Genomic DNA, 24,246 nt, shown 5'->3' with positions numbered 1-24,246 from the left:
GTTCCTATACGAAAATTGTGTACTAATTCAGTGTAAATGGATGTCACATTAAACTCCAAAACTTATAAATGAATTAAAGTACAGTCAACCTCTTCAACATTTGAGGAAGAACTACCTGGTCCTCCATCATCTGAAGTCTCAATAAGTTTAAATCTTTAAGAGCTCATCTTTGAATGGTTATTTAGACTCTTGATTTATGGAAGTGTATGTCTATCTTCATTCAATTATAATAATGAAACAATTGTGTTCACCAAATCAATTGTGTTTTAATGGTCTCCAAAGAAACAAAGACCTGCATTTATTACACCCATCTTCTTACTTTTTGCAAATTGAAAGTGGACATTTCTCTTGAATTTTAACATGAAATTTCGACCGGAAGTTAACCAAACGTCACAAAATTGCTACTTCAACAACACTAAAAAACATCTAATGTCATTCAGATCAATTAAAACATCAGTTCTCTTAGTTTAAACTAAATTAATTGAAAGAGAATTAAGAAAAATTGAAATTTAACCATGCATCCGCCATTTTGGATTTTACCGGAAGTAAACTATATTTCCAGCTTGCCTCCATATCTAAAATTGAAGAGTATAGATAGAAGTATATTTGGTCAAAATTTTGTGCTTTTAACACGAAGTGCACAATTCCTTCATATATTGCACCTATCTGCTGGACTAATATTGCGATAAATAAATGTACATATGAACTACAAGTAGTTGGGTATCTATATTTTCTAAAACACAAAATCCTTATCAATATTACCATGTATTTATGAGTTAATGAATATATCTGGCATGATACAAACGTTATATTATATAGTACCTTTAGTCTTGATTGACTATAATAATGTGTTGCTTTGTGTTGCTAAGGTTAACCGCTTATGTAGGCGGGGCTTACACGTATGATAAAACGTGTATTTCATTTAATTCATTTCTATTGTTTGTTTGATGTACATACATTAAAATCATTAGGAAATAGCAAACGAACGATTTAAAAAGATGATTGCGTTTGATCTGAATTCAACTTCAAATGTTTCTACAAATATGACAGTCATTTCAATATCAAACAGAACTGGAATATTTACTATAGCAGTATTGCAAGCTTTGATAACCATTGCTTTCAATTCATTTCTGCTGGGATTATGCGCAAAAATACCAACACAAGCCAGAAATCAGCTGCACGTATGTTATATCGTTCTTTCTGCATCGGATCTCCTGAATGGTGTATATCTCCTCCTACTTTCAGCATCATATTTCTTTTTAGATGCTAACATATTTAAAAACTATAGTGTATGTTTATCTGTCATTATGATATCATGCGCTGGACCAACAAACACTGGATTCTTACTACTTTTAATGACCGCAATTAAGAGTTTTTCAATTGTATGCCCATTTAAAGGCTTGCAGTACATTTCGCACACAGCGGCATTATGTCTATCATCTGCAGTCTGGATTTTTTCCTATGCTGTCATTATAATTCCATCAATATTTTGGGCTAGGAAAAATGGTTTTCCGTTAAACAAAGAGTGTGATATGAGAGCTGTGTATCAAGATAATTTCGAACAGTTTGTAATTTTAGGACTTGTACTAGGTTGTTGTTTCATAGCCGGAGTTTTGATATTCAATTCATTCATACTGGTAAAAATTACTAGAAGGAATAAGATAGGAAACCAAGGAGATAAGAAAAGTAACTCAAGCAGTGTAAATTTCAAGAGTAGCAAATTCGTCGAAAAGAAAAATTCACCAGCAACAAAAGAGGATAGAAAAAATCGATACGCAAAACCAGAGTTAGATGAAGAAACTACACAAATAAATACCAAAAAAATCGATTCTAAGAAATCGAAGAACTTTAAAGCGTATTTCACTGTCTTATTACAGATAGGATTATACATGTTATGTGGATTTCCTTCTTTAATAATTTTAACAAACCAGAACCTGAAAGTATACTATTATAACGATAGAAATGTAAGGTTTGTGTGTTCTTTGTTTGTGTTTCTGACTTCGCTTGTAAACCCAATTCTGACAGTTATTAGGATTCCAGCATTCAACAAAACTCTGCAGAAAATATTCCGTTTGAAACGTACTTTGACTATAGCTGACGGAGGAAAATTTCAGAATTAAGGATGTTCGTCTCTCACGTTTCATTTTCTTTTTCTTATGCTTTGTATTACACCTTTTTACCCTGGAGGATCCCTTCACTTTTTCAATATTTTAGATTTTTTTTTATCTTACAGATACTTTTAAGGAAATATGTTCAATTTTATAATTTGTTCTGTTTTGTTTTACAACTTTACATTTAGTTTCCCCCGTAGATTTCATATATTTTGCCATTTAGATAAATTAGTATGCATTCTAAAATTGTTTATCATATTTAAGTCCTAATTGATCATTCTTTAAAACTGAGAGCAGCGGATCAATGTCAGACATGATGCTCTTGTAACGGCAGAACATATCATATTTCACTGTGTAAAAATTCCTTTGTTGTATTGTTGTCAGTAGTATGAATGTATTTTATTTGTAACTGTTACTTATTGTTTAAACTAAGATGACAATAAAAAATTGATTTTGAATTTATCATTCTTAATTATTATATATCGATAAAAACTTGGAAAAAGATACCATATTTCGTTTCCCTTCATTTAGTCATAGTGTTGATAAGTACGACACTATTGTGTTAATAAAGAGGGGCGAGAGATATCAGAAGGACGAACGATACCAGAGGGACAGTCAAGATAACAGAGAGACAGTTAAGTGTTTTTATGACAGACAATGCCATGATATAAACCAATGGGTATTTTGTTAAAAGGAACTTCTGAACTTAAATTCAAGCTGGTTGGTATCTTTGTTTATTGGTTATATATTAGTACATTACAATTTGTATAATAAAGGCAATAATTCGACACATAATGTATTTCAACTTTAAAAAGTTGATTGTTTTATTTTATGCATAACACATATTTAGTGACTGTCTGTCATATCACATATTTCGTAATAAGATAAACCTGCGGTCAATTATTTCGAAAAATAGTTAAATTTGCACAAAATTCAAGATTATTGAAAATTTGATGCCATGATTTAGTTCAGTAGAGTCATAATTTAGTTCATGTTCGACATGGTTCAGTTCTATGATTTCCATCATGCAAGATAGAAGAGTTACGATCAAAATAAACAAACACTTGAAACTATTGAAATACTAATGTTTTCGGCGATACATTTTCTTCTGCTCGTGTTCAACCCATTCTATCCTATTTCGATACATCGGACTGTCTTCATTGTCTAATGTCGTTGGTTTGTTTCAATTTGAGAAGATCTAAGTTTAAGAAACATTGACGTTGATCATCTGCACGCAGAAATACATCGTTTGCGACAAAGATCATCTCAGGAAATTTAAGAGACTATCATTATAAAACAAGAATGTATAACGAAATAACGTAAATAATAATTTTAACCCCGCCGCATTTTTGCGCCTGTCCCAAGTCATGAAACCTCTGGCCTTTGTTAGTCTTGTATTATTTTAATTTTAGTTTCTTCTGTACAATTTGGAAATTTGTATGGCGTTCATTATCACTGAACTAGTATATATTTGTTTAGGGCCAGCTGAAGGACGCATCCGGGTGCGGGAATTTCTCGCTACATTGAAGACCTGTTGGAGACCTTCTACTGTTGTTTTTTTCTATGGTCGAGTTGTTGTCTCTTTAACACATTCCCCATTTCCATTTTCAATTTCATAATGTATGTCAATAACAAAACAAATATGATATTTATTAACAATCGAAAGCCAATTAATTACAGACTCTAGACTTGCGATTGGCACATACAAAAAAAATGGCGACGTTAACCATATATGCAGACTACCAACCCTCTCCTCCCGTATTAACCTAGACAGAAGGGTCCCATCACAACAAAGAAAAACAAGGTACAGCAATCAGTTAAAAAAGGAATGTCTCATGAGAACGATACAAAGTAAAAGAATCTAGTCGACTAAATACCGTAGACTAAAAGAACCGATCTGTGAGGACTCGCATTCAATGAGACTTCCAAGCCAATAACACCTAATGATAAAAATCATGAATCCATGACACAACTTTTTTTTTATAGTTTCAGAATGGCATTTTGCTGCCAATATTCATTTTCCTCCATCTTATTCTCTGCTATTAAGAACAAAGATTTCTTGTGTAGCCGATTAAAAGTCCTACAAGTGAGAGGTTTAGATAGCAATAAAACCAGATTTAATTCACCATTTTGAACATCAGGAAATTTCCGTCAGGAATATGACAGCTGTTATCCATTCGTTGATGTGTATTACTTTTTTATTTTGCCATTTGTTTAGGAAAAGTATGTAAATATGTGTGCTGCTATAGCATGGAACTACTTTTTTGAAAATAAAAACAATTAATTAACTCATACATTCGATAAAGTTTTTATCTATCTACTAAAGGTTTTACGATGATAAGCAATGACGCAAAATCTAACCACGCTTGTTTTAATTCTAAAACTTTCACATAAACGTAGGTTAGATATTTACACAGACTGCTTAAACATGCATCCAAAATGAATATCGTTGCGTGATACGAACTTCACAGTTTCCTTGATCCTATGTGGAGCCTAAGTTTAGAATTTTTTTAGTTAAAAAAAAAATGATTCTCTCTTCCTAAATGATGGTACTAGTGATAGATAGATTGAAATATGTCTAAGTGTGTTAAAAGGAACTCAAAAATCGATTGGGTGGAAGTTGGGTGGCTTACACTCATAGTCACTGCGTAGAATTTCTGGCCTACAAAAAGCTCGGGAAAGAATTTTGATACCTAAGGATGTTTTTCGATTTCTGTCCAATTGTCGTAGATGAGATGTGATAAGTCAACGGACAAGGTTTACTTATGGGCCAAATGGGTCTATTTCAAAAGTCTTGATGCTCAATAAATCAGTTTTTGTTCATTAAAGTACATAATACTCTCAAAATTAGGCCCATTTTGATGATGATTTTGGGCAATTTTCAGACCTAAAAGCGTGAGGAAAAATTTGACCGCCACCCACGATCCAAAATGTTTTTATAACCAAAAGATTCCAAAATGTGATATATAATTCATCAATATAAACCTTTTGGATCGTGGATGGCGGCAAATGTTAATTATGCCAAAAAAATTAAATTTTGGACAGAATTGACCAAATTTATCTAAAATCCAAATAATGTATATCTAAGGGGTCATAGCTTCAAAAATTTTAAAGGAAGGTGCCAAAAAAATTATATTTTAGTCTTAACAGTATTTCACTTGTATACTATTTGAAATTTGTAATTGTTTGGATCGATTTAAAAAACATTGAAAAACAGACAACCCATAGGTGAATTTTATCAAGGAATATGAGTTCTTGGTATGTTGAATGATCAGATTAAGTTCTTGTTTATTGTAATCCCGCTTTGTTTGAATAAAGTAAATGAATCGGAACCAAACAAGAGGTTGAAAAAGTATTGATAATGTATTGAATAAAAATTTACAGCAATATTGTTACGTCGAATAAGAGTTTTATTGTGCGACGGTTTAACTAAAGGGGTTTCCCAGTATCGCTTAATTTGATTTTTCAAATAGTCGGCATTATTTTACTTTAATTCGAAAAAAAATAAAATGTTTATTAAAAAAATCAAGTTATGAATTTTTCATATATTTATGAACAACAATCTAATTTTTTTCTGGTGTAACCTGTAAAATGAATAATCGCAAACTTAATAACATATTCCTCACATTCGTTGATTAATTAGTTCACAATTCGGCCAAATGTAATGCGGTCTTTGATATATTATCCACAAAACTACATTTTAAACCGTCTTAGTATCATTAATCAAAATGGTAATTACCAGATTAATTTACCTGGAGGTGACGAGGAAATCATTCCATGTGCTTATTTTTTTAAAATAAGATATTTACTTATCCTATCAACAAGAATATTTTTCATGAAGTGCAAATTTCAAATAAAATTTCAAAACTTTCTCAAAAGAAATATCCAATAAAAAAAAAGTTATGTATGCGTCCTAATACTGACAAACAATGTAACCATAAACTGATTGAATAAATTTATTGAAAAAGAGTGCTTTCCGAACATAATTTGCATTAAATATTAGTTTGAATAAAAGCTAAGTCAGAATAAATCTGATTATCATTTCAACACATTTTTATATATAAGGTTCCTCAATTATCCAATAAGTAGGAAAGGAAATGTTAATTATGATTATAAGAAGGTTATTCTTTTTTAATGATAAAACGACAAAATATTACAAAATATGAAAATCTTAAATTTTGCAAGCATCCCGTACGGCTTTTGTTTGATTATAAGATAATAAAAAATAGATTTAGTGAAGTCAAATTGGTATTATATAATTTTACCATGATGTCCCTGTAATTTTCAAGAAAAAACATTTTGATATAATATATCCAGCTTTATTACGAGGTAAATAATTATTTTTTCCTCACAGAACCTCTTGCAGAAACGAAAATATTAATTGTCCAGATATCAATTGAGTTTCTTTGTCTTTTTCTAGTAATTTTTTTATAAAATAAACTGTTAACCCACGTTAATAAGAGTCTCATTGTTAATCATACCATTTTTGTATTTGAATTTGAAGTCCTTATTTTTTCAAACTTGAAATAACATTTGACCTGTTATTGACAATATTTTCCAATAGTTATTCAACAACCCATGACTAGTTCTACAAATCAGTAAAAGTCTAAAAGGGAATATCTGCACTAGTGAAAATAAGCTTAGTTAATTAAAAGATGTTGTAAACAGGTTTCAGGCTTCTTTACAAAATGACTGGGATACTGGATGAATGCGTATAGATTATAAGATGCCCTTTTCTATATTTGCCCTAGTATCATTCAGAGACTTCAATATCGACAGGAGGCTTTAGTCGAGGGGCAATATGGAAAATACATGTTATAATCTATTTGTCACGTATTAATGTTCTGCAGAAAAGAGAAAGTTATTCAATTATAACTATTTAATGAAACATAATAGGTTATATCTTAAAAAATATCGCAAAAGTTTTATCTCAGATTCTAATTCAGTTTTTATCATTTACTTGACAGAAATTTATTGAAACATTTCCACTCATTTTGGAACATAGCAACACATAAACGCAAGCATTTGGCATACGAGGGGTAAATCGAAAACAGTCGTGTGCAACGGACTACTTGACGTCACGTCATCTAGAATCAGGGCACAATAACCAATAACCTCTTTTTTGCACTGGGTAATTTTAAGATTATTACATATGTAAACCCAACGAATTCGTAACAAAATATGTGATAATGGTTAATATTATCCACCTTTAAATATGTATGTTGCAAAGAATTTAACAAGTCTGTTCCTTTATTCATGTCATAACCATATACTAATGCACTATATTTTTTTTCGTTATGTTTAAATATGCTGATGTTATAAAAGTAAGGTTTGTATAAAATATCTTTAAAAATTTTCGTCTGAACAAAAAATGCTAGGTGAGATCTCTAGAAAATTAAAATACTCTAAAATTCAACGGAAAAATAATTATTTAAAATGATTAAAAATATTCAACTGCCTGCGTTGTTGAAATTCAATTTAAAGTGCGTGTTAGCGATTGATTTGTTTTAAAGTAAAACATTTTTATCATTTGTTTTATTCCTTGTTTTTTTTTCTCTCTAAAAGTTGACATATGCTTAAAAACCCTCATAGTATGATATTTGTTACACAAGAAGTGTCATCGGCCCATATAATCTTCAGCTCATATTGTTTATGAAATGATGGCATTTTTCTTTTTATACTGGCTTTATCTTTATCTTTTAAAATTATTCATCCCTCACTTTGATTAACTATGTATTTGCATTGTATCTCAGATCAAATGTATTCGTTCATTGTGTGTTTATTTGTGTTACTACGTTTTTATAGTGTGTCTTTATATGTTGTAATGTTATACTATTGTTTGAGAAAAGGTAACATTAAAACGTTTAATTCCGCTGTCCTAAGTTAGGAATCTGATGTTCAGTGGTTGACGTCTGTTTATGTGGTTCATTAGTTTCGTTCGTTCTTACATAGATTAGACTGATGGTTTGCTGTTTGAATGATTTTACACTGGTAATAATTGGGACCTTTTATAGCTTGAATTTTGGTGTGAGCCAAGGCTCCGTGTTAAAGGCCGTACCTTCACCTTTAGCGGTTTACCTTTATAAATTGTAACTTGGATGGAGAGTTGTCTCATTGACACTCATACCTCATCTTCTTATATCTATTTATCAGCAAGAATATCAAAAGAGCACGCTAGGGTCGCCTGAATATCGAAAACATTAACGCCATTATTCTGTTGATCGGCAATTTTTCATTTCTGATTTTGTTGTTTTTGAGAATACGAATATATGAAAGACTCGGTGAAACTACTTTTACGTGTACAAAACTTTGTGATCGTTTGTTCAGTTGTATGAATGAAATTGCATGCATTTGATTGACAAATTGACGTCGGTAGATCTGAGCACGTTAAGTTACTGGATTGATACATGACGTCATTGCTCGATATTTTCGAGTACTAGAATCAAGTTCTGTCCAATATTTAAAAAATGTTAGGCAGTTAGATAAACGGAAAAAATGTTTTTTATTTAACGCAAACGATATAATGTTCACGTAAGACTTTATATAAAAACAGCAGCATCCAGCTTCAAGTATCCAATAGTTTAAAAAAAAATGAAAAATGATTAGAAAGTTTTTGTATTCACAATCTGTGCAGGATAACAATATTGATTTTTTTTTACTTTGTTTAACTTGTATCGTTTATTACTAAACATATACATTTGAACTATTTTTCTTCATTTTTCCAAAAATCATAATTGTTTTCGTCTGTTTATTTCCCATTCTACATCATATACAGTGAAAGTGGTATTTTAGGATCCGCTATATTGATTTTTTAATTGATGAAATTTTTTTCAAAGGCTCGGATCCACAAATTGAACTTGCAATGCGTTCTAGAAGGGTTTCTCCCTTTGACATAGAAGTTACATTTGTGTTTGTGGTTCTTTTTATAGGAAATTTTCTGAAATAATTGTCATTTCAACACATCTACTCAATTAATCAATGTTTTATTCATTTTTTTGGCAATAGTGTTTTGTTTATCCTTGATACAGATTGTCTTCACTTAAATTTTATTTTATTGTCCTGATTTGCTCTCTCAAATTTGGCAGGTTAACATTTAATGCATATGTGTATAACTATATAGGACGTAAGTGTAATTTTATCATAGAATATTGAACATGATTCAAGTTGAATTACCTCCCGTTAACCATTGAAAAAATATAACATATTATAAAACGACGTGCTTCTTTCGCTTTGTTAATAAACCCATGCTCTAAACCTAATAAAATTTGTTTGTACGTCATGTGTACATTGACTACTGCAGAATAATGAATTTTATCAAATTGGCATGCATTTAATATGTTTTGTTAACTTTGATGTTAAAACACTTTCAAACTCTCAAATGATGCCATTGTTGTTATTAATTCTTTTATTATGACTGTAATATGTTGACATATTTGACCTAGATACGTCACCCGTTCATGCTGGCTGTTCAAAACTCCTTCCTCTGAAAAATCACATTACCAGTCGTTTGCTTGTTTACAAACAAATAAGGGATGTTCATGGAAGAGACTACCCACACGCTCTACACGTACACACATCGGACAGAGAAATAAATTGTCCTTATCAGAATAGAAATAATTGATGCAAGCTGTACTTAATTGTAGTTTAAACATGGGTAGGCATTATATTCGTGTTATTTTAGCCTACGCTATCGCTCGTGCAAAAATAAATGCCTACCCATGTTAAAACTACAATAAAGTAAAGCTTGCAGTGATTATTTCTTAAATACATTTTTTCTTTCAGTGATGGGTAAAAAAACAGGTAATTCAAGTATCAGTTATAAATGCGGAATTTCATATTTTTCTCCTCCAACCATTTAATTGTCTTATTAAATTAGTAGGCTGCAGATAGTGAGTTTCCGCTGTTCTTATTTCAAATACAAAGTGTCTGATACAGTGCAAGGCGATTTGATGCTACGATATCTCAGTAGCATGAGTTTGAATCGAAGACGGAAGAACAAAATGTTTGCGAAAATACAGATCTTAAATTGTTGATCTGACGTTTAGACGTACATGTATTATATATATATTTACAGATCTAACATTGTTGTAAATTTGCTTTCGCGAATTTTTTTATTCTTTCCTCGCCGGGATTCGAGCACATGATACTGAGATATCGAGACACTAATCGCCTGCACTGTAGTCGTCCCGCTAGACCACACGACCACATAGGCTTCATAAAAATGAAGCTTTCGGTGTCCGAGTGTTACCGTTCCACGTCAGTTTTAATTTAGCGGCATACTACAGTACATGATATATAAGGCATGGAGATATTATTTTTACAGATCAGCTAAATTATCTATAGTAAAGGATCCTACACATTAATGCAAGATACAGTCACAGAAAATAACTATATTTATAATTACGTCTGAGGCAGTGCCAACTCTTCAACAGATCTATCCATCGCATCACTCGCTAAACCACACGAACACCTGGGCTATATTATTTGTTCATGATATGGTTGAATAGATCACATCTTGTATCTTTAAATTAATAAATGCACACCACATCTTCCTATATCTATACACATGTATCTAGTGCCCATCCGAGTTATTATGATAAATAGACAAAAAAAACAAAAAAAAACATACAACCAAACGTGTATCTGATCTCGAATACTCTTCATAGATAACAAGGTTAAAATTTTGTGCACCGCCTTTTAAAGGGGAAGCTGATACAAGTTTAACAACCTCTTATCAACTTATGCTGTAAAAAGTTTAAAATTCACCATATATAGACCATACAAAATTAACCACATCTGCATCAAAATATGAAACACAATGGCACGATTTACAAACAAGGATAATCTTTGTTAAATATTTATTTGTGTTTGTTCTGATTGAGATTGTGACACGTTGTGCCCCTATTTTGACAATTTAATCTATCATGTCTGTTTTGTTCACGCATCGTTGTGAATTTAATGGAAATTGATGCGACTGTTTTACAAGTCAGGTTTGCTGCTTCAAAACCAGTCAAGTTTACCGCTATAAAACCAGATTGAGTACACCATTTTCTACATTTGAAAAAGCCTGTACCAAGACAGGAATATGACAGTTGTTGTCTATTCGTTTGATGAGTTTTATCATTTGATTTTTCCATTTAATAAGAAACTTTCCGTATTGAATTATCCTCCGAGGTCAGTACTTTTGTGATTTTACTTTTCACACATAAACAAGAGGTGCGGCTTTATTATTTTGCTGAATGCTCAAGTCTATTAAGTTATCTACTAGTACTATCTTCGTTTACCAGTAGCGATTATAAAGAAAATAAAGTATATACTACAGAAACTTCTTAAATTACAGACTTGAAGTTTTAAGTAATAAAATGTCAAAATCAAGTTTGTATAAGGCTTTTGAAGCTCAACTCTGTTTGACTGATATTTGCATGACTATTTTTAAAAATATGAATTGCACATCTTCTGATACTCTGAAAAAATAGACTTTTTTCATTATCTAAGTATCAATCATAAAGTTTAATTTGAAAAAAATACGCTATGTGTTGGGAAATGAACAATATCTTTTCTTCAAGTTGTTTACAATCTCATTTCAATAAGATCGATTATATCTAAAACAGATAACGGCATACACTTTTAAAAAAAATCACCAAGAAGTTATCTGCACTGAACAATTGAAATTAAGTTGCACTGAGTACACATGCTCTTTTACAATGGAGGGGCGAACGATACAAGAGGGACAGTCAAACTAATAATTAGAAAATAAACCGACAGCGCCATGGCTAAGACTTAAAAGACAAGCAGACAAAAGTACAGAAGACACAAAACAGACAACTAAAGACTAAGAAACACAAACTACACTAAAAATTCTAAGGATTTTGTGTTTTACAATAACATTGCATACAGAGTTCATAAAAACGAGGAAGTAAATAATTGTTTTGGCTATGCTCGGAAATAAAAACATTTTTTGAATTGAATTGAAAGAATTTTATTTTGAACAAACAACGCATGTTAAGGGATAATTTTGGTGATATGGTGGACACTGAAGAGGTTGGCATTGAACTATGACTGGATAGAAATTTCTCCCACTTATGTCTTTTTCACCACCATTCAAATTCTCTGGGTTTATATCAATGCATATATAAGAAGATGCACCAGCGTCTGTGTAATGACCAGATGCTAAATAACCGTAATATTCTGGTTTCCATCCATGGTAACACGAACTCCTCCCTGGTATCATTAGGACAGCAGAAGATTTACTATGGCAAACTGAACATGGCACATCCTCTCCATTTGGACTGAAAAAATGCTGGGACCAGTATTCTGCTCCATAAATTATTGCGTGGCCTGCTCCATCTGTGATTTTCGTCCGATTGAATACAGGATCGGGTGGAAGACACAGACTCTCAGCTGCCGATCCGGAGTGACCATTATTACCACCTGCTGCATATCCTTCAAATAACGAAGAATCGTATATTTAAATATATATGTTTTTATTGTCACAAAAAAGGGTTATGATAGTTTAATTAATAGCTTGCTTGACGTCAAGTTGTATCGAACACTTAGTCAAGATAGCTTGCATAATGATAACGGAAAGGAATGTGGTGGTGTTAAACTAATTTTACAATATGCAAACTAAGGTATGTTTTTTCAAGAGAGGGAGGGATCAATAGATATAGGAAGATGTGGTGTGAGTGTCAATGAGACAACTCTCCATTCAAATAACAATTTAAAAAGTATACCATTATAGGTTAAAGTACGGCCTTCAACACGGAACCTTGGCTCACACCGAACAACAAGCTATAAAGGGTCCCAAAATTACTAGTGTAAAATCATTCAAACGGGAAAACCAACGGATTATCTATATAAACAAAACGAGAAACGAGAAACACGTATATATTACATAAACAAAACATTCTTTTAAAGTCAAAATTAAACGAAACTAAGAACGAGAGTTTTGAAAACGTAAGAACTTAAAATTCTGTGAAAGTGTAGCACTTCGTTGTATTGCAGCACATTCGAGTGTAGAAATTATATTTCAAGGTCGTGTTGAAATACCTAATTGTAAGTTATAAATATTTGTTATAAAAATATTGTTTATCTGGATGGAAAAGAATGCTGAAGAAACGTAGACATTACATTCCAATTTAAAAAGAATCCAGCTCATTTCAAAGCGTTTAGTTTGGAATTTTACCAAAAATACTATCACAAAACTGTGTCCCGTTTGGAGTTTACTTGTTTCAAATACAGTTTTGAAACAAAGCCCGTGAGGGATAATTTCTAGTTACTATATATATATTTCCAGAACAGCTTCCATATAAAATAAAGGAAAATCAACAAGAAACATTTCCTGCGTATAAGCAAATGGGGCGCATTAATTTTAAAAAGAATTATGAGGATGATAGAAAGAGTGGTATTCGTAAGGTAGAATAGCTATATGCAGGATATTACTCGACTCACAGCAAACATTTCATCATTATGGGTAGCATAATTAAGCGCCTCTTCCGCTAGAGTAAAAATTATACTTCGACTTGCCAATATTATACACTATAAATCAATAAAAACTTTGAAAATGGCTATGTTTGTTTTGGTAGAAGACCACTCTCTTCTAAAGATATTTGTTAAATCAATAAAGAAATATTTTGAAACAGACATATTTTTAGAAAAAGTATTCGAAATAGACATGTTCGATAATTATGTACCGTTGGTGAATTTAGAGTAGATAATCGAGAATGTGTACACTTAAATAAGAGATAGGTCGGTTGCTTGGTTGGTAGGTATGTGCGTTGGTTGTTTGACATTTGACTGATGTTACATCTAATAGTCCATTGTTCTGTTGATAGGCTTGGTTATTTGATTGACAATTTCCATATTACGAAATAATCTGATTGACAGTAAATTCAACTCACCTACACGCTTATGTATGTTTATTTCTTATTTCTGATTGATAAATTAATTGATTGATATCTTATGTGACGTCAGGTGACAAATATTAAACGCACATATTTATTTAAAATAATGTTAAGCAAATATAGAAAGGCATGTAGAATAACTTCTTAGAATACACACCATTCAAAACTGGCTACCACTCTTAAGCCAATAGTGGGATGAATGGCGTAAAAAACAATAATCAAGCAATCAATCTAATAAATATATAAGAACAGGTCAAAGCAAAGCAAAATTAAATATGATAGACTAAGTATTAAAATAAATAGATTATGCATAAAGATCATAAATATTTCATTAGGCAAATGCATGAAATGAAAGTTAATACAATACCTGAATACAAAGTTGTTGCAGATGATGGACACGCCTTCCGTCCCCAAATAGTGTATGTAGACCCAGAATCTGAAACAGAAATTATAAATCTAAAGTACGTTTTCATAAATTTGTCAAATGACATGTAAACTGATAGCCATGGTCAATAATTTTGATGGGCCAATAACGGCAGAGAAAATGAACAAAAAAAAGCAAGCGGCTCTTAAATTTTGCACAGAACATCAAATTCATTAAAAAACACAGCATTGCATTATTAAATCCATAAACTAACGCTGCATTGTCTGCAAGCAAAGTTGATCTTAAAAGATTTTTTTTAAGACACAACTTCAATTCTTTGATTGTTATATTTAAGATCTTCTCAATGAAATACATTTCAAATCTGAAATTAAAAATAAAGCAAATACCGTCTCAATGCAAATGCTACTAATTATTCATCATTATATAGGTGTCATACCACCAATTAAAAGTCCCTATCTGTTCAACCAAATTTTACAATTTTCACAGCTTTCTAAATATTTTACCTTAAGTTTAACTTCATAGAAACCAGGTATATCCTGAATCCTACATGTATCAGCTTTCTACATGCCAATTTTCAACAGGTGTTTAAAATCATATAAAAAAGAAAAGGTGTTCCGAATAGAGGTACCACTAAAAATAACCCCTGGTTTTCTGGAAATCTTAAATTAGTATACTATGGAGTGCATTAATCCTCAATTTTGAATGCAAACTCATAAACAAGTAAATTTTAGCTAAAAATGGTCTTAATATATTTCTCGTTCACCAAAAGTTTCATTTCTGCCAATTTGTCGGTTAGTTTAAGTAAAAAATGACATCAAATGCACTATTTTTTGTCCGAGTAGGCCTACTTTCACATACGTTCTAAATTTGAGGGAGTAATTGGTGGTATGACACCTATACCTATATGGAGTTATTTTCTTTCAGAACGAAAGGTCATTCTTTTTCCGAATCAACCCGGACGATACCATGTTTCAATGATATATGCTCCAAGGCATAAAGTAATGACCTGTGTGAGGTCAGTATTTTCATTGATAAACATGCAGTCTATAATTTACTTCAAAACGTTATTCGTCTCATAGTTTTTTGTTGCCAATTTGGAAATTTATTTTTTAAAGTTCAATCGATGAAAGGTGTAAAAGAAACCGTCATTGTAGTCCCCCATTTAAATTTAAGAAACAAATAAAGTGAAGTACGTGAAGTTTTGTTAATTTATCGCTACAATAAAGAAACATTATCATATATGTCAGATGGATTTTAATGTATACTTTCATAAAATAAATCCAGATTTAACATATTCGTGTGTAAGATTTTGAAAATCTTATTGAGTCAAACTGAATATGTTGATTGATCAATTTGGTTGCTTGCTTAACGTCCAGTGTCAAATATTTCATGCATTTTCAGAACGATGCACACTGAACAGGAAATCATACTGTGAATTACATGTATTTATTTTCGTCTTCGTGTCAGTTCTTAGCTCTTTTTTTTTAAATTTATGTATACCTTTTACTCTATCAAATGATCAACTAATAAGATAATCTTATATTCTATTGAATAACATTAACGTAACTCGGGAGAGGTTCGGGTGCGGAGGGTATATAATTATATCCTGATTATCTTTTAATAAAATGTATTGCTATTCAAAAGACTGTCTTTCTGAATTTTTCATTCAATTCAAGTAAAATTGTTAAAAAAAAATAACCACTTTTCCGTGATAGAAATAACATAACAAATAGAAAAAAACATAACCTCCTCTCTCTTTTCCATAAGCTAAGTGGTACAATAAATTACTTACAATGTGTCTTGTATTAGATTACACCGTTATCGGATGGTAACAATACATTTGTGTCTTACTTCATGCAGTAACAGTAATATTTTTTATTGTGAATGGATAATAGTTTTTAAAAAGGTTTATATCTAAATCATTTAGTGAGTTTCATTTCACATTCTAAATGAGCCTTAGGGTATATTAAAACCTGAACGTATTAGAAAGAAATATCCCAGTGATGTGTTGTCGGTAAAATAGGATACTGAATTTTACAAATCTTTATAAAAATAATATTTTTTTGACGGTATATAAGTCAGATAATGCATATTTTAATGTTTTTCTTGTCGTAGAACACACCTCGGGGTGTCAGAGGATTGTTCAAAGAAAGACCTCCCTCCGGTCAGTCTTTTATTTGATCAATCCTGACATCCCTCGGTGTGTTCTACGACAAGAAAAACCTTAAAATATGCATTATCTATAACATAACCTGAAATAATAAAGATGTCGATTGCAAAGTAAAGAGCTCGTTATATTTGTTTTTATTAAATTCATGAACATGTATACCATGAGTTAATCATTCACCGATGCATATTTTTATCGGTTACTAATTTTCATAGACACGCGTTTCTTCTTCATAAGACTCATTAGTGACGCTCAGATCAAAATATTTATAATGCCAAATAATTAAAAAGTTAAAGAGCATTTAGGACCCAAAATTTGGCTAAAAACTGCTTGCAAACAGGTAATTTATAAAAAAAAACCAGTGCATATAAGATTTGAAATAAATAAAACCTTGCCTTTTTTTTTTAACAGTACAGGTTTTCATGAAGTTCACAAACAAAAAAAAGGCAACCTCACGGTTTTTTAATAAGCTATTCGGATATTATTGATTTATTAATCTTAAGCTGAACTATGCGCTTACATTATTTTCATTCATATTTGTTATAAAAATATTTTTTATCTGGATGGAAATTTATCCAAACGTAACAAATATGTTGTCAATTAAGAAATCTAGCATCATGATAATGTCCGTTTCAGAGAAATTTTTGTTTTGAATCAGAGTGATTCTTTACAAAAAGGATTTGTCCCTCCCAAGACAAGATACTTGTATCTACGTTCGCCATTCTTTTAAATGAAACAAAGTAATACCAACCTTTTTTTTAAAGTTGTCTGTTGGTTTGGAATGGGTAATATTTGTATTAAGTGTAGAAAAGTCAAATGTTTTATTACTATTGAAAGATGAGAGAGTCTTAGATTGTATGTAATCTATGAGATCTTTGGATTTTTTAGTAACCACATCTGATTCACGCCACCTCTAGAATAGGCAGATTCACAATAACTTTGGAGCCCAGCTTTGATTGCTGATAAAATAGATGTTAATAATTTAGAAAAAGGTTTCGTGTAGCACTTGGAAGACCCAGCAATATACCGTTATGTGTAAGGACTCTTATGTAGTTTAGGTATCAAGTACAGTGATTTCGGCTCATGATATTTCGAAGCTTTGGATAACAAGTTTCACAGGAAAGTGTATTGACAATGTTGAGGTCTCTGGAGATAACGTGGCGAGCCGGATTATATATGAATTTGGAACTAGCACAGGTGCAATTAGGAGGTATAGACTTGAAGTCGTCAATGTTGAGATCCTGCAAAACGTGTTTTTGAAAATTTTAGATGCAATTGGTTTGGTATTGGTATAAGAAATTATTGGTACAATAAATGTCCCATATACAATTATTTCAAATATATCTCAGTTGACATTTTACTCTTCGTGCATGTCCACATAGTCTCATTTTGAGAAAAGAAAACATGTGCTGGTCCGATTCAATTTAACATACAGTATTACATCTCATATTGATAAAATAAAACATGTGCTTGTCCGATTCAATTTAACATACAGTATAACATCTCATATTGACAAAAGAAAATATGCGCTGGTCCGATTCAATTTAACATACAGTATTAAATTTCGTATTGAAAAAAGAAAACATGTGCTGGGCTGTTCAATTTAACATATCACATTTCTTACCTACGTTCTTCTCTAATACAAATATTTTAGCGTCCTGTTGTGATATCCGTAACTGTTGCTGACTAACGGTCGTATTCAGTACGGCTACTGTATTCTGTAGGCGGATCAGTTCATTCATAATCACAGCAGGGTCGTTTAAAAGAAGTCTCTTTTCCACAGGTTGGTAACATAAAACTTGGGTGAACACAACACAAAAGTGATAAAACGTTATAGAATTCATTTTCACTTGTACTGTCCCTGCTGATATTTTACAGTTGATTTTACAGATAAATTTTCAAAAATCGTGACTTTGGTCGAGATTGGAAATGCTTATCTGAACCTTTGAGATCTTTGTGATTAATAAAACATTTAAGAATGAAATATAGGAGCGATTAAAATACAATGAGCAAATTTGTGTGTTCATATTTTTTACATTTTTAATTTCGTTGTTTTGTTTAAAAGTGCTTATAAACAAATGCATATGCATGCGTCACCTGGTTGTAATCTGATTGATTTTAGAATATATAACGATATTCTACTTTTAAGCATTTACAGTACAATGAGACTTGTGTATCATACCAAAGTCCAGTCAATCTAGCATTAATTTGACCCTAACCCGAAAGTAATTGCAACAGAAGATTTTTAAGTTTTAATCTTTAGCATTATACCCCAAATATACACAGAAAAAAGTCCCATAAAATCTTACTTGAGGAAGACTAAAAAAATCACCATTTAAAATGCCTATGGAGATTTGCATTGAAAAGGGAGAAAACTCTTACAAAAAAGACAGAAATATCAATAAAAACTGATACAAAATTATAACTTTACCGCTTCAATATATCAGAATGTATTGATTCTTGAATTTTTAGCTGTCTTTAGAGTATAAAAAACAACTCTAAAGGTGTTTCCAAATCTTTTATCAAGCTATAATCTATATTTCTTAATGAATTAGTTGACCATTTATTGAATTTTTCAACATGTCAAGGTAAAGAATCTAAAATTTTATAAAAAAAATATTAAGCATGTATTCTTCTTTTTGTGGTTTAAAGTTTCCTTAGATAGGTAAGTTGCTGAAAAAATGTAATAAACAGATATAAACAATACCAAATTTTCACATTATTTTTTCACAATCGTCACAAAGACTTCAGTTTTGTACATTCATAAGCAGAAGATTATATAATTTTGTCAAATACAAACTTATAACCCCATCAAAGTATCATACTTAACATAAATTTTAAGAAAAGACAACCAAAAACTGACCAAAAAGACAAATTTTTGCAAGAGTTATCTCCCTTTACAATGTTAATTTCCATAGGAAATTAAAAATGCTGATTTTCAATTTTCCTCAAGTGAGATTTTATGGGACTTTTTTCTATGTATATATAGGGCATACTGCTATAAATTAATACTAAAACATTTTCTGTTGCAATTAGTTTGAGGTTAAATCTTAGTTTGACTGGACTACCAGGACATGCTCACAACTCGAGTATCCGTAAAAAAACGCGACATAATCAGGTATGCTCAAAATAAAAAACTTTGAAAAGCCAATGACTCAAACCTGAACCCTAAAATCTATTTTTCCATGAAAATTCTAGATTTTTGCAATACTAAATACATTTAAAAAAATGTGTAGAAATCCGTAAAGCTTTGAGTCTGGTTAATGCTTTGTAAGTCAGTTATCAATAATAAATTTAAACGTTTAAAGCAACAAGATAATTCAATTTCCAAATATAACCAGCAATAACGAATTTCATTTGACGAAATGATAAAATGTAAACATTTATTTCACTAAAAGATTATTGCATTTAAAAAAAGTATGTACAAAAATAATTTGACTTATTCGAACATACATTTTGCTTATAGCAAAAACAGTATTGCGATGATATGATTATTTTATTTTATGAACGATAAAAAAAAATCATTCTATTAGACCGATTTCTAGAAACATGCCGTTCCGTAAAAATAATTCGATTCCAAGGAAAAGACGTAAAGAGATTTTTAATCACATGATATTATTGTTTGTAAGAATTATTTCATCATGACACGCAAATCCTAAAACAGAAATCTATAGAGTACACGATAGAAGGAATTTATACCATGTACGATACACGCGTTAATATTATTATGTAGACATGAGAGAAAATAAAAATCAAAAAAATATTTTATTGAAGTTAAAAAACACGAATTACGTATTGAATCAACGATATCTAAGAAATTGCATAAACTACTTACTTCACAATTTTCCATATTTGGTGTGCTTTATTCTAAAATCAATGATTTGTCGTATCTTTTGTCTGTATCAGATATATGTTTTTTTTAAAGTATGTGATTTATATTTATTTCAATTAGCATATTTTACATGATTTAGTTCGCATATACCTTAAACGCTGTGATGTAGTTTTATTTTCATATAATTCTACATTTACTCAGTATGATAAAAATATGTTAACTAGTCAAAAAGAAACTAGCAAAGTGATACTCCACTCTAAAATAGCTGTATTATAACAAAGTCAACGTAGGACTTTCTTTGAGATATTGTTGTGTCTAGAAGACACATTTGATACCCCGAAGATGTTAAATGCTATTTTAAAATATCAACAACATTTAACCGCTTATAACCCAAAAATGACAAAGTAGTAGGTCCGGTAAGGGCCGATTTTGGCCTCAAATTTCAAATTCATCTTACGAAAGATTTAAGACACTTTTTAAACTTTTTAGTGTCTATTTCAATTGATTCGATTAGTTTATGTGAAAGATTTTAACTGATTTAGTCATCAAAAACGTTCCGTTTCAAGCTAAAATATGAAAAATCTATCAAATATCCAAATAATGTCACTTTTCAGATATTTTTTGTCAAAAATGAAAGTGGCCGCACCCGTGTTCATCCTCAACCTTTATATATATTATGTATCATCATCAAATACAACTTACATTTCAATATTATGAATACGAATGTGGCCACTTTCATGTAAGACGGACACCGTCTAAAATTTAACTAAATTGCCATAATTGCATGTGAAGATTTCATTAGTTTACCATGACTAAATGATGCTAGTACCCGATATATGTGTATTGGATGGTCAAAAACAGCCCATATTTACGTAGCAGAAGCATTCTACTTTTCCGTAGATAGCTTAAAGATGACATTTTCACAATTTTGTAAAATTGCTATATTTTGGGGCCCAAAAGGGGTCTTACTGAACCTACTCCTTTCAACTTTCTTCAAAAGGAGCAAATATTAATACAAATCAAATCCCTGACCACATGCACACCTTAAATATATTTACAAACAGACAGCAAAGTGGAAACTTCCTAGCATTTAAATTGTAGGAGGAGTTATTTGGAATACTCCTCTTTTGCAAGTAAATACTCCAAAAAATGACAAAGTGCAGCTATCTCACAAAAATGCAAATATAAATAAAAATCAAAACCTTTACCACATGCACATCTTCATTATATATAAAAACAGACAGCAAAGTGAAAACTACCTATAATTCAAACTGAAGAAAGAGTTATCTGGATACACCCCTCTAATGCAAGTAAATACTCCAAAAAAGTTCAACTATCTCCCAAAAGAGCAAATACTGACAAAAAAGCAAAACCCTGACAACGTGCACGTCTTCATTATATGTACAAACACACATCAAAGAAAAAACTGTATATGAATCAAACTGTAGGGGAGATTAAGTTGAATATCTAAATACCAATAATTGGACGGAAGGACATACGGAAGGACGGACAAGGGTAAAACAAAATAACTTTCAGTTGCGGGGGCATACAATACGACAGAGCATAACAATAGAGCCGGACGACACAAATGTGACAATATATTAATAATGTGACTCATAAGTCTAAGACACACTAGCAACACTACACACAAATCTTAACTGCCAAAAAATAGTCATAAAACATATAGAAGTCAACCTAAGATCGCCAACAATAGACAATGGTCGGTATGTCAATCTGTAAATCGACACCACGAATAAATAATGTCCTGATTAACAAACGATAGCAGCTACCGACAAGCTAGCGAGCCTGATACTATGAAATCTTTAGTCTGTACATCAAAGTATATTTTAAACAGCATCGTATTAAACCATAAATGTAGACATGATAAAAATGATAAAATCAAAATAATCATATAAGAAAACAATTTATGAAATTCGAGAAAAGAAAAAAAAACCAATAAAATCATCAAATTTGTATGTTCAACAATACAGCAAACCAATTAGTGCTACTTGAACAATAGGTTGTCAATCACATGATCCGTCAAGGCTGAAGATAGTGCAAGTCATTTATTTGTTTGTTTAAAAAAATATTTAACAATCTGCATCTTTATTCCCCCCCGAGTTAAATGTTAGAACAGAGGTGAAGCATAATATTTACATGACTTCAACTGTTTTGATGTACAAAGTTCAACAATCCTTTATGTCATAAGTACAAAAACAATTCTATTTATTTCATAAAAGCGACGTCGTCCTTTCTGGTTGAATTGTTTTTTTGGATATAAATTTTGTTCAAAGGCCTTTTCATTATTCTAGTCATATCAATGTATTTATTTTGCCAGTATTTCGCTGGAAGCGTGAAATATAACGAAAACTACGCTTTGACATCTAACTGAGATAAAGCATTATATTTATCAGTGTAATAATCATTTTTTGTTATGTAACACGGCTGATCATTTTCACCGTTGCATCGGTAAATTTTTCAATATGCTCTTTAATTTATTTTATATGAAATGCTATTTGTCAAATATGAATAATATGAAGCCATTATACGGAATCCACTATTGTAGTATTGTCAGTATCTGATACGATAATTAAATATAAATTGTAAAATATAAAACTAATCGGACTAACCGAACAATAATTACCCAATATCCCTGAATATAAATAGTAATTTACTTCTTCTAACAGTCTACTAATAAAAACCGATAATATTTCAAAAGAAAACCAAGAAAGAATATTTGCAGTCATAGAAAACATATGTAGTTAAAGTCCTTAGTTATTAATCAAATATATTATTAATAATGGCACCGTATTAGCTAATTCATTACCTATGACAATCATTTCTTATATTTCAATAAGATTGTACAAAGGTATGATTGCTCTAGAATATTAGCGACGCCTTAACAAATAATTATTCTCATTTGAAGTGTTAGGTTATGTCAGTTGCAACACATGTCTTCACACACGATATTTCGTCCAATTTAAACAAAAAACTGTCTTTTGTTAAATTATCAAAAATCGCTCTCGACGCTATAGAACCTTTTTGTGCCGATGAATCGTAAATATATCACTTATCAATCAATCAATATGTCTAATAAATTGAGAAAGGAAATGGGGAATGAGTCAAAGAGACAGTAACCTATCCATAGAACAGAAAACAGCAGAAGGCCACCAACAGGTTTTTTTGCAGAAAGAAATAAAGAATACTTTCTTTCATGTAATACTGAAAAAAATCATCTCTTATCATCATAGAAGTAAATGAAGGGAGGAGCTAGTGAATATAGTATTTCTTTATGTATTATCTTAAAATGTCGTTAGCGAATTTCTGTACACTAACTTAAATTTATCGACGCAGAAGTAACAGTACGGTTGTTTTCATATTCTTAAAGACTTATCCTGTCGACGCACTCACTCCTATTGGAATCCATGTAATTCCGTGAGAGTTACTTGATGGATTTGGATTGATAAGATTTGAACACCGATTCTGTTAAGTTTTAAAAATAGGTTGTGTGAATAACTAGTTTATAACTCTGATAATATCACTTATAACTAATGTCAACCTAGAAGTGCTGATTACTTTGCTGGTGATACATTTGCGGAGAAAAAAATCCAATAAATACAAAGTAACCTAACAAATATACCGACCTACAAGGAAATTCAAAACGGAAAGTCGCTTATGAAATGGCAGACTTAAAAGCTGAAACACATCAACGATGGAAAACAACTGTCATATTTCTGACTAGGTACAGACATTTGGTTATGAAGAAAATTGGGGATAACACCTGGTTTTATAGCTAGCTAAATATCTCACATGTAAGACAGGGTTTATAATTCCATAATATTGACACC

The 24,246-nt window shown here is 31.0% G+C and overlaps 1 protein-coding gene across 1 annotated transcript; it reads right to left on the bottom strand.

Moving 5' to 3' along the window:
• Nucleotides 1-12,090: 12,090 nt before the first annotated feature.
• LOC134706021 (short-chain collagen C4-like) lies at nt 12,091-18,421 on the bottom strand. The gene is made up of 3 exons (XM_063564731.1): nt 18,191-18,421; nt 14,382-14,450; nt 12,091-12,554 (listed from the first exon to the last, which is right to left on the bottom strand). Exons 1-3 carry the CDS (start codon nt 18,408-18,410, stop codon nt 12,091-12,093), a joined length of 753 nt encoding a protein of 250 aa, XP_063420801.1. The 5' UTR covers nt 18,411-18,421.
• Between the last annotated feature and the right edge of the window lie 5,825 nt (nt 18,422-24,246).

The sequence above is a fragment of the Mytilus trossulus genome, chromosome 2 (assembly GCF_036588685.1).
Source record: "Mytilus trossulus isolate FHL-02 chromosome 2, PNRI_Mtr1.1.1.hap1, whole genome shotgun sequence".
Classification (NCBI taxonomy): Eukaryota; Metazoa; Mollusca; class Bivalvia; order Mytilida; family Mytilidae; genus Mytilus; species Mytilus trossulus.
Note: the sequence above shows the minus strand (reverse complement) of the source record. Positions and strands in the feature narration are given on the sequence as shown.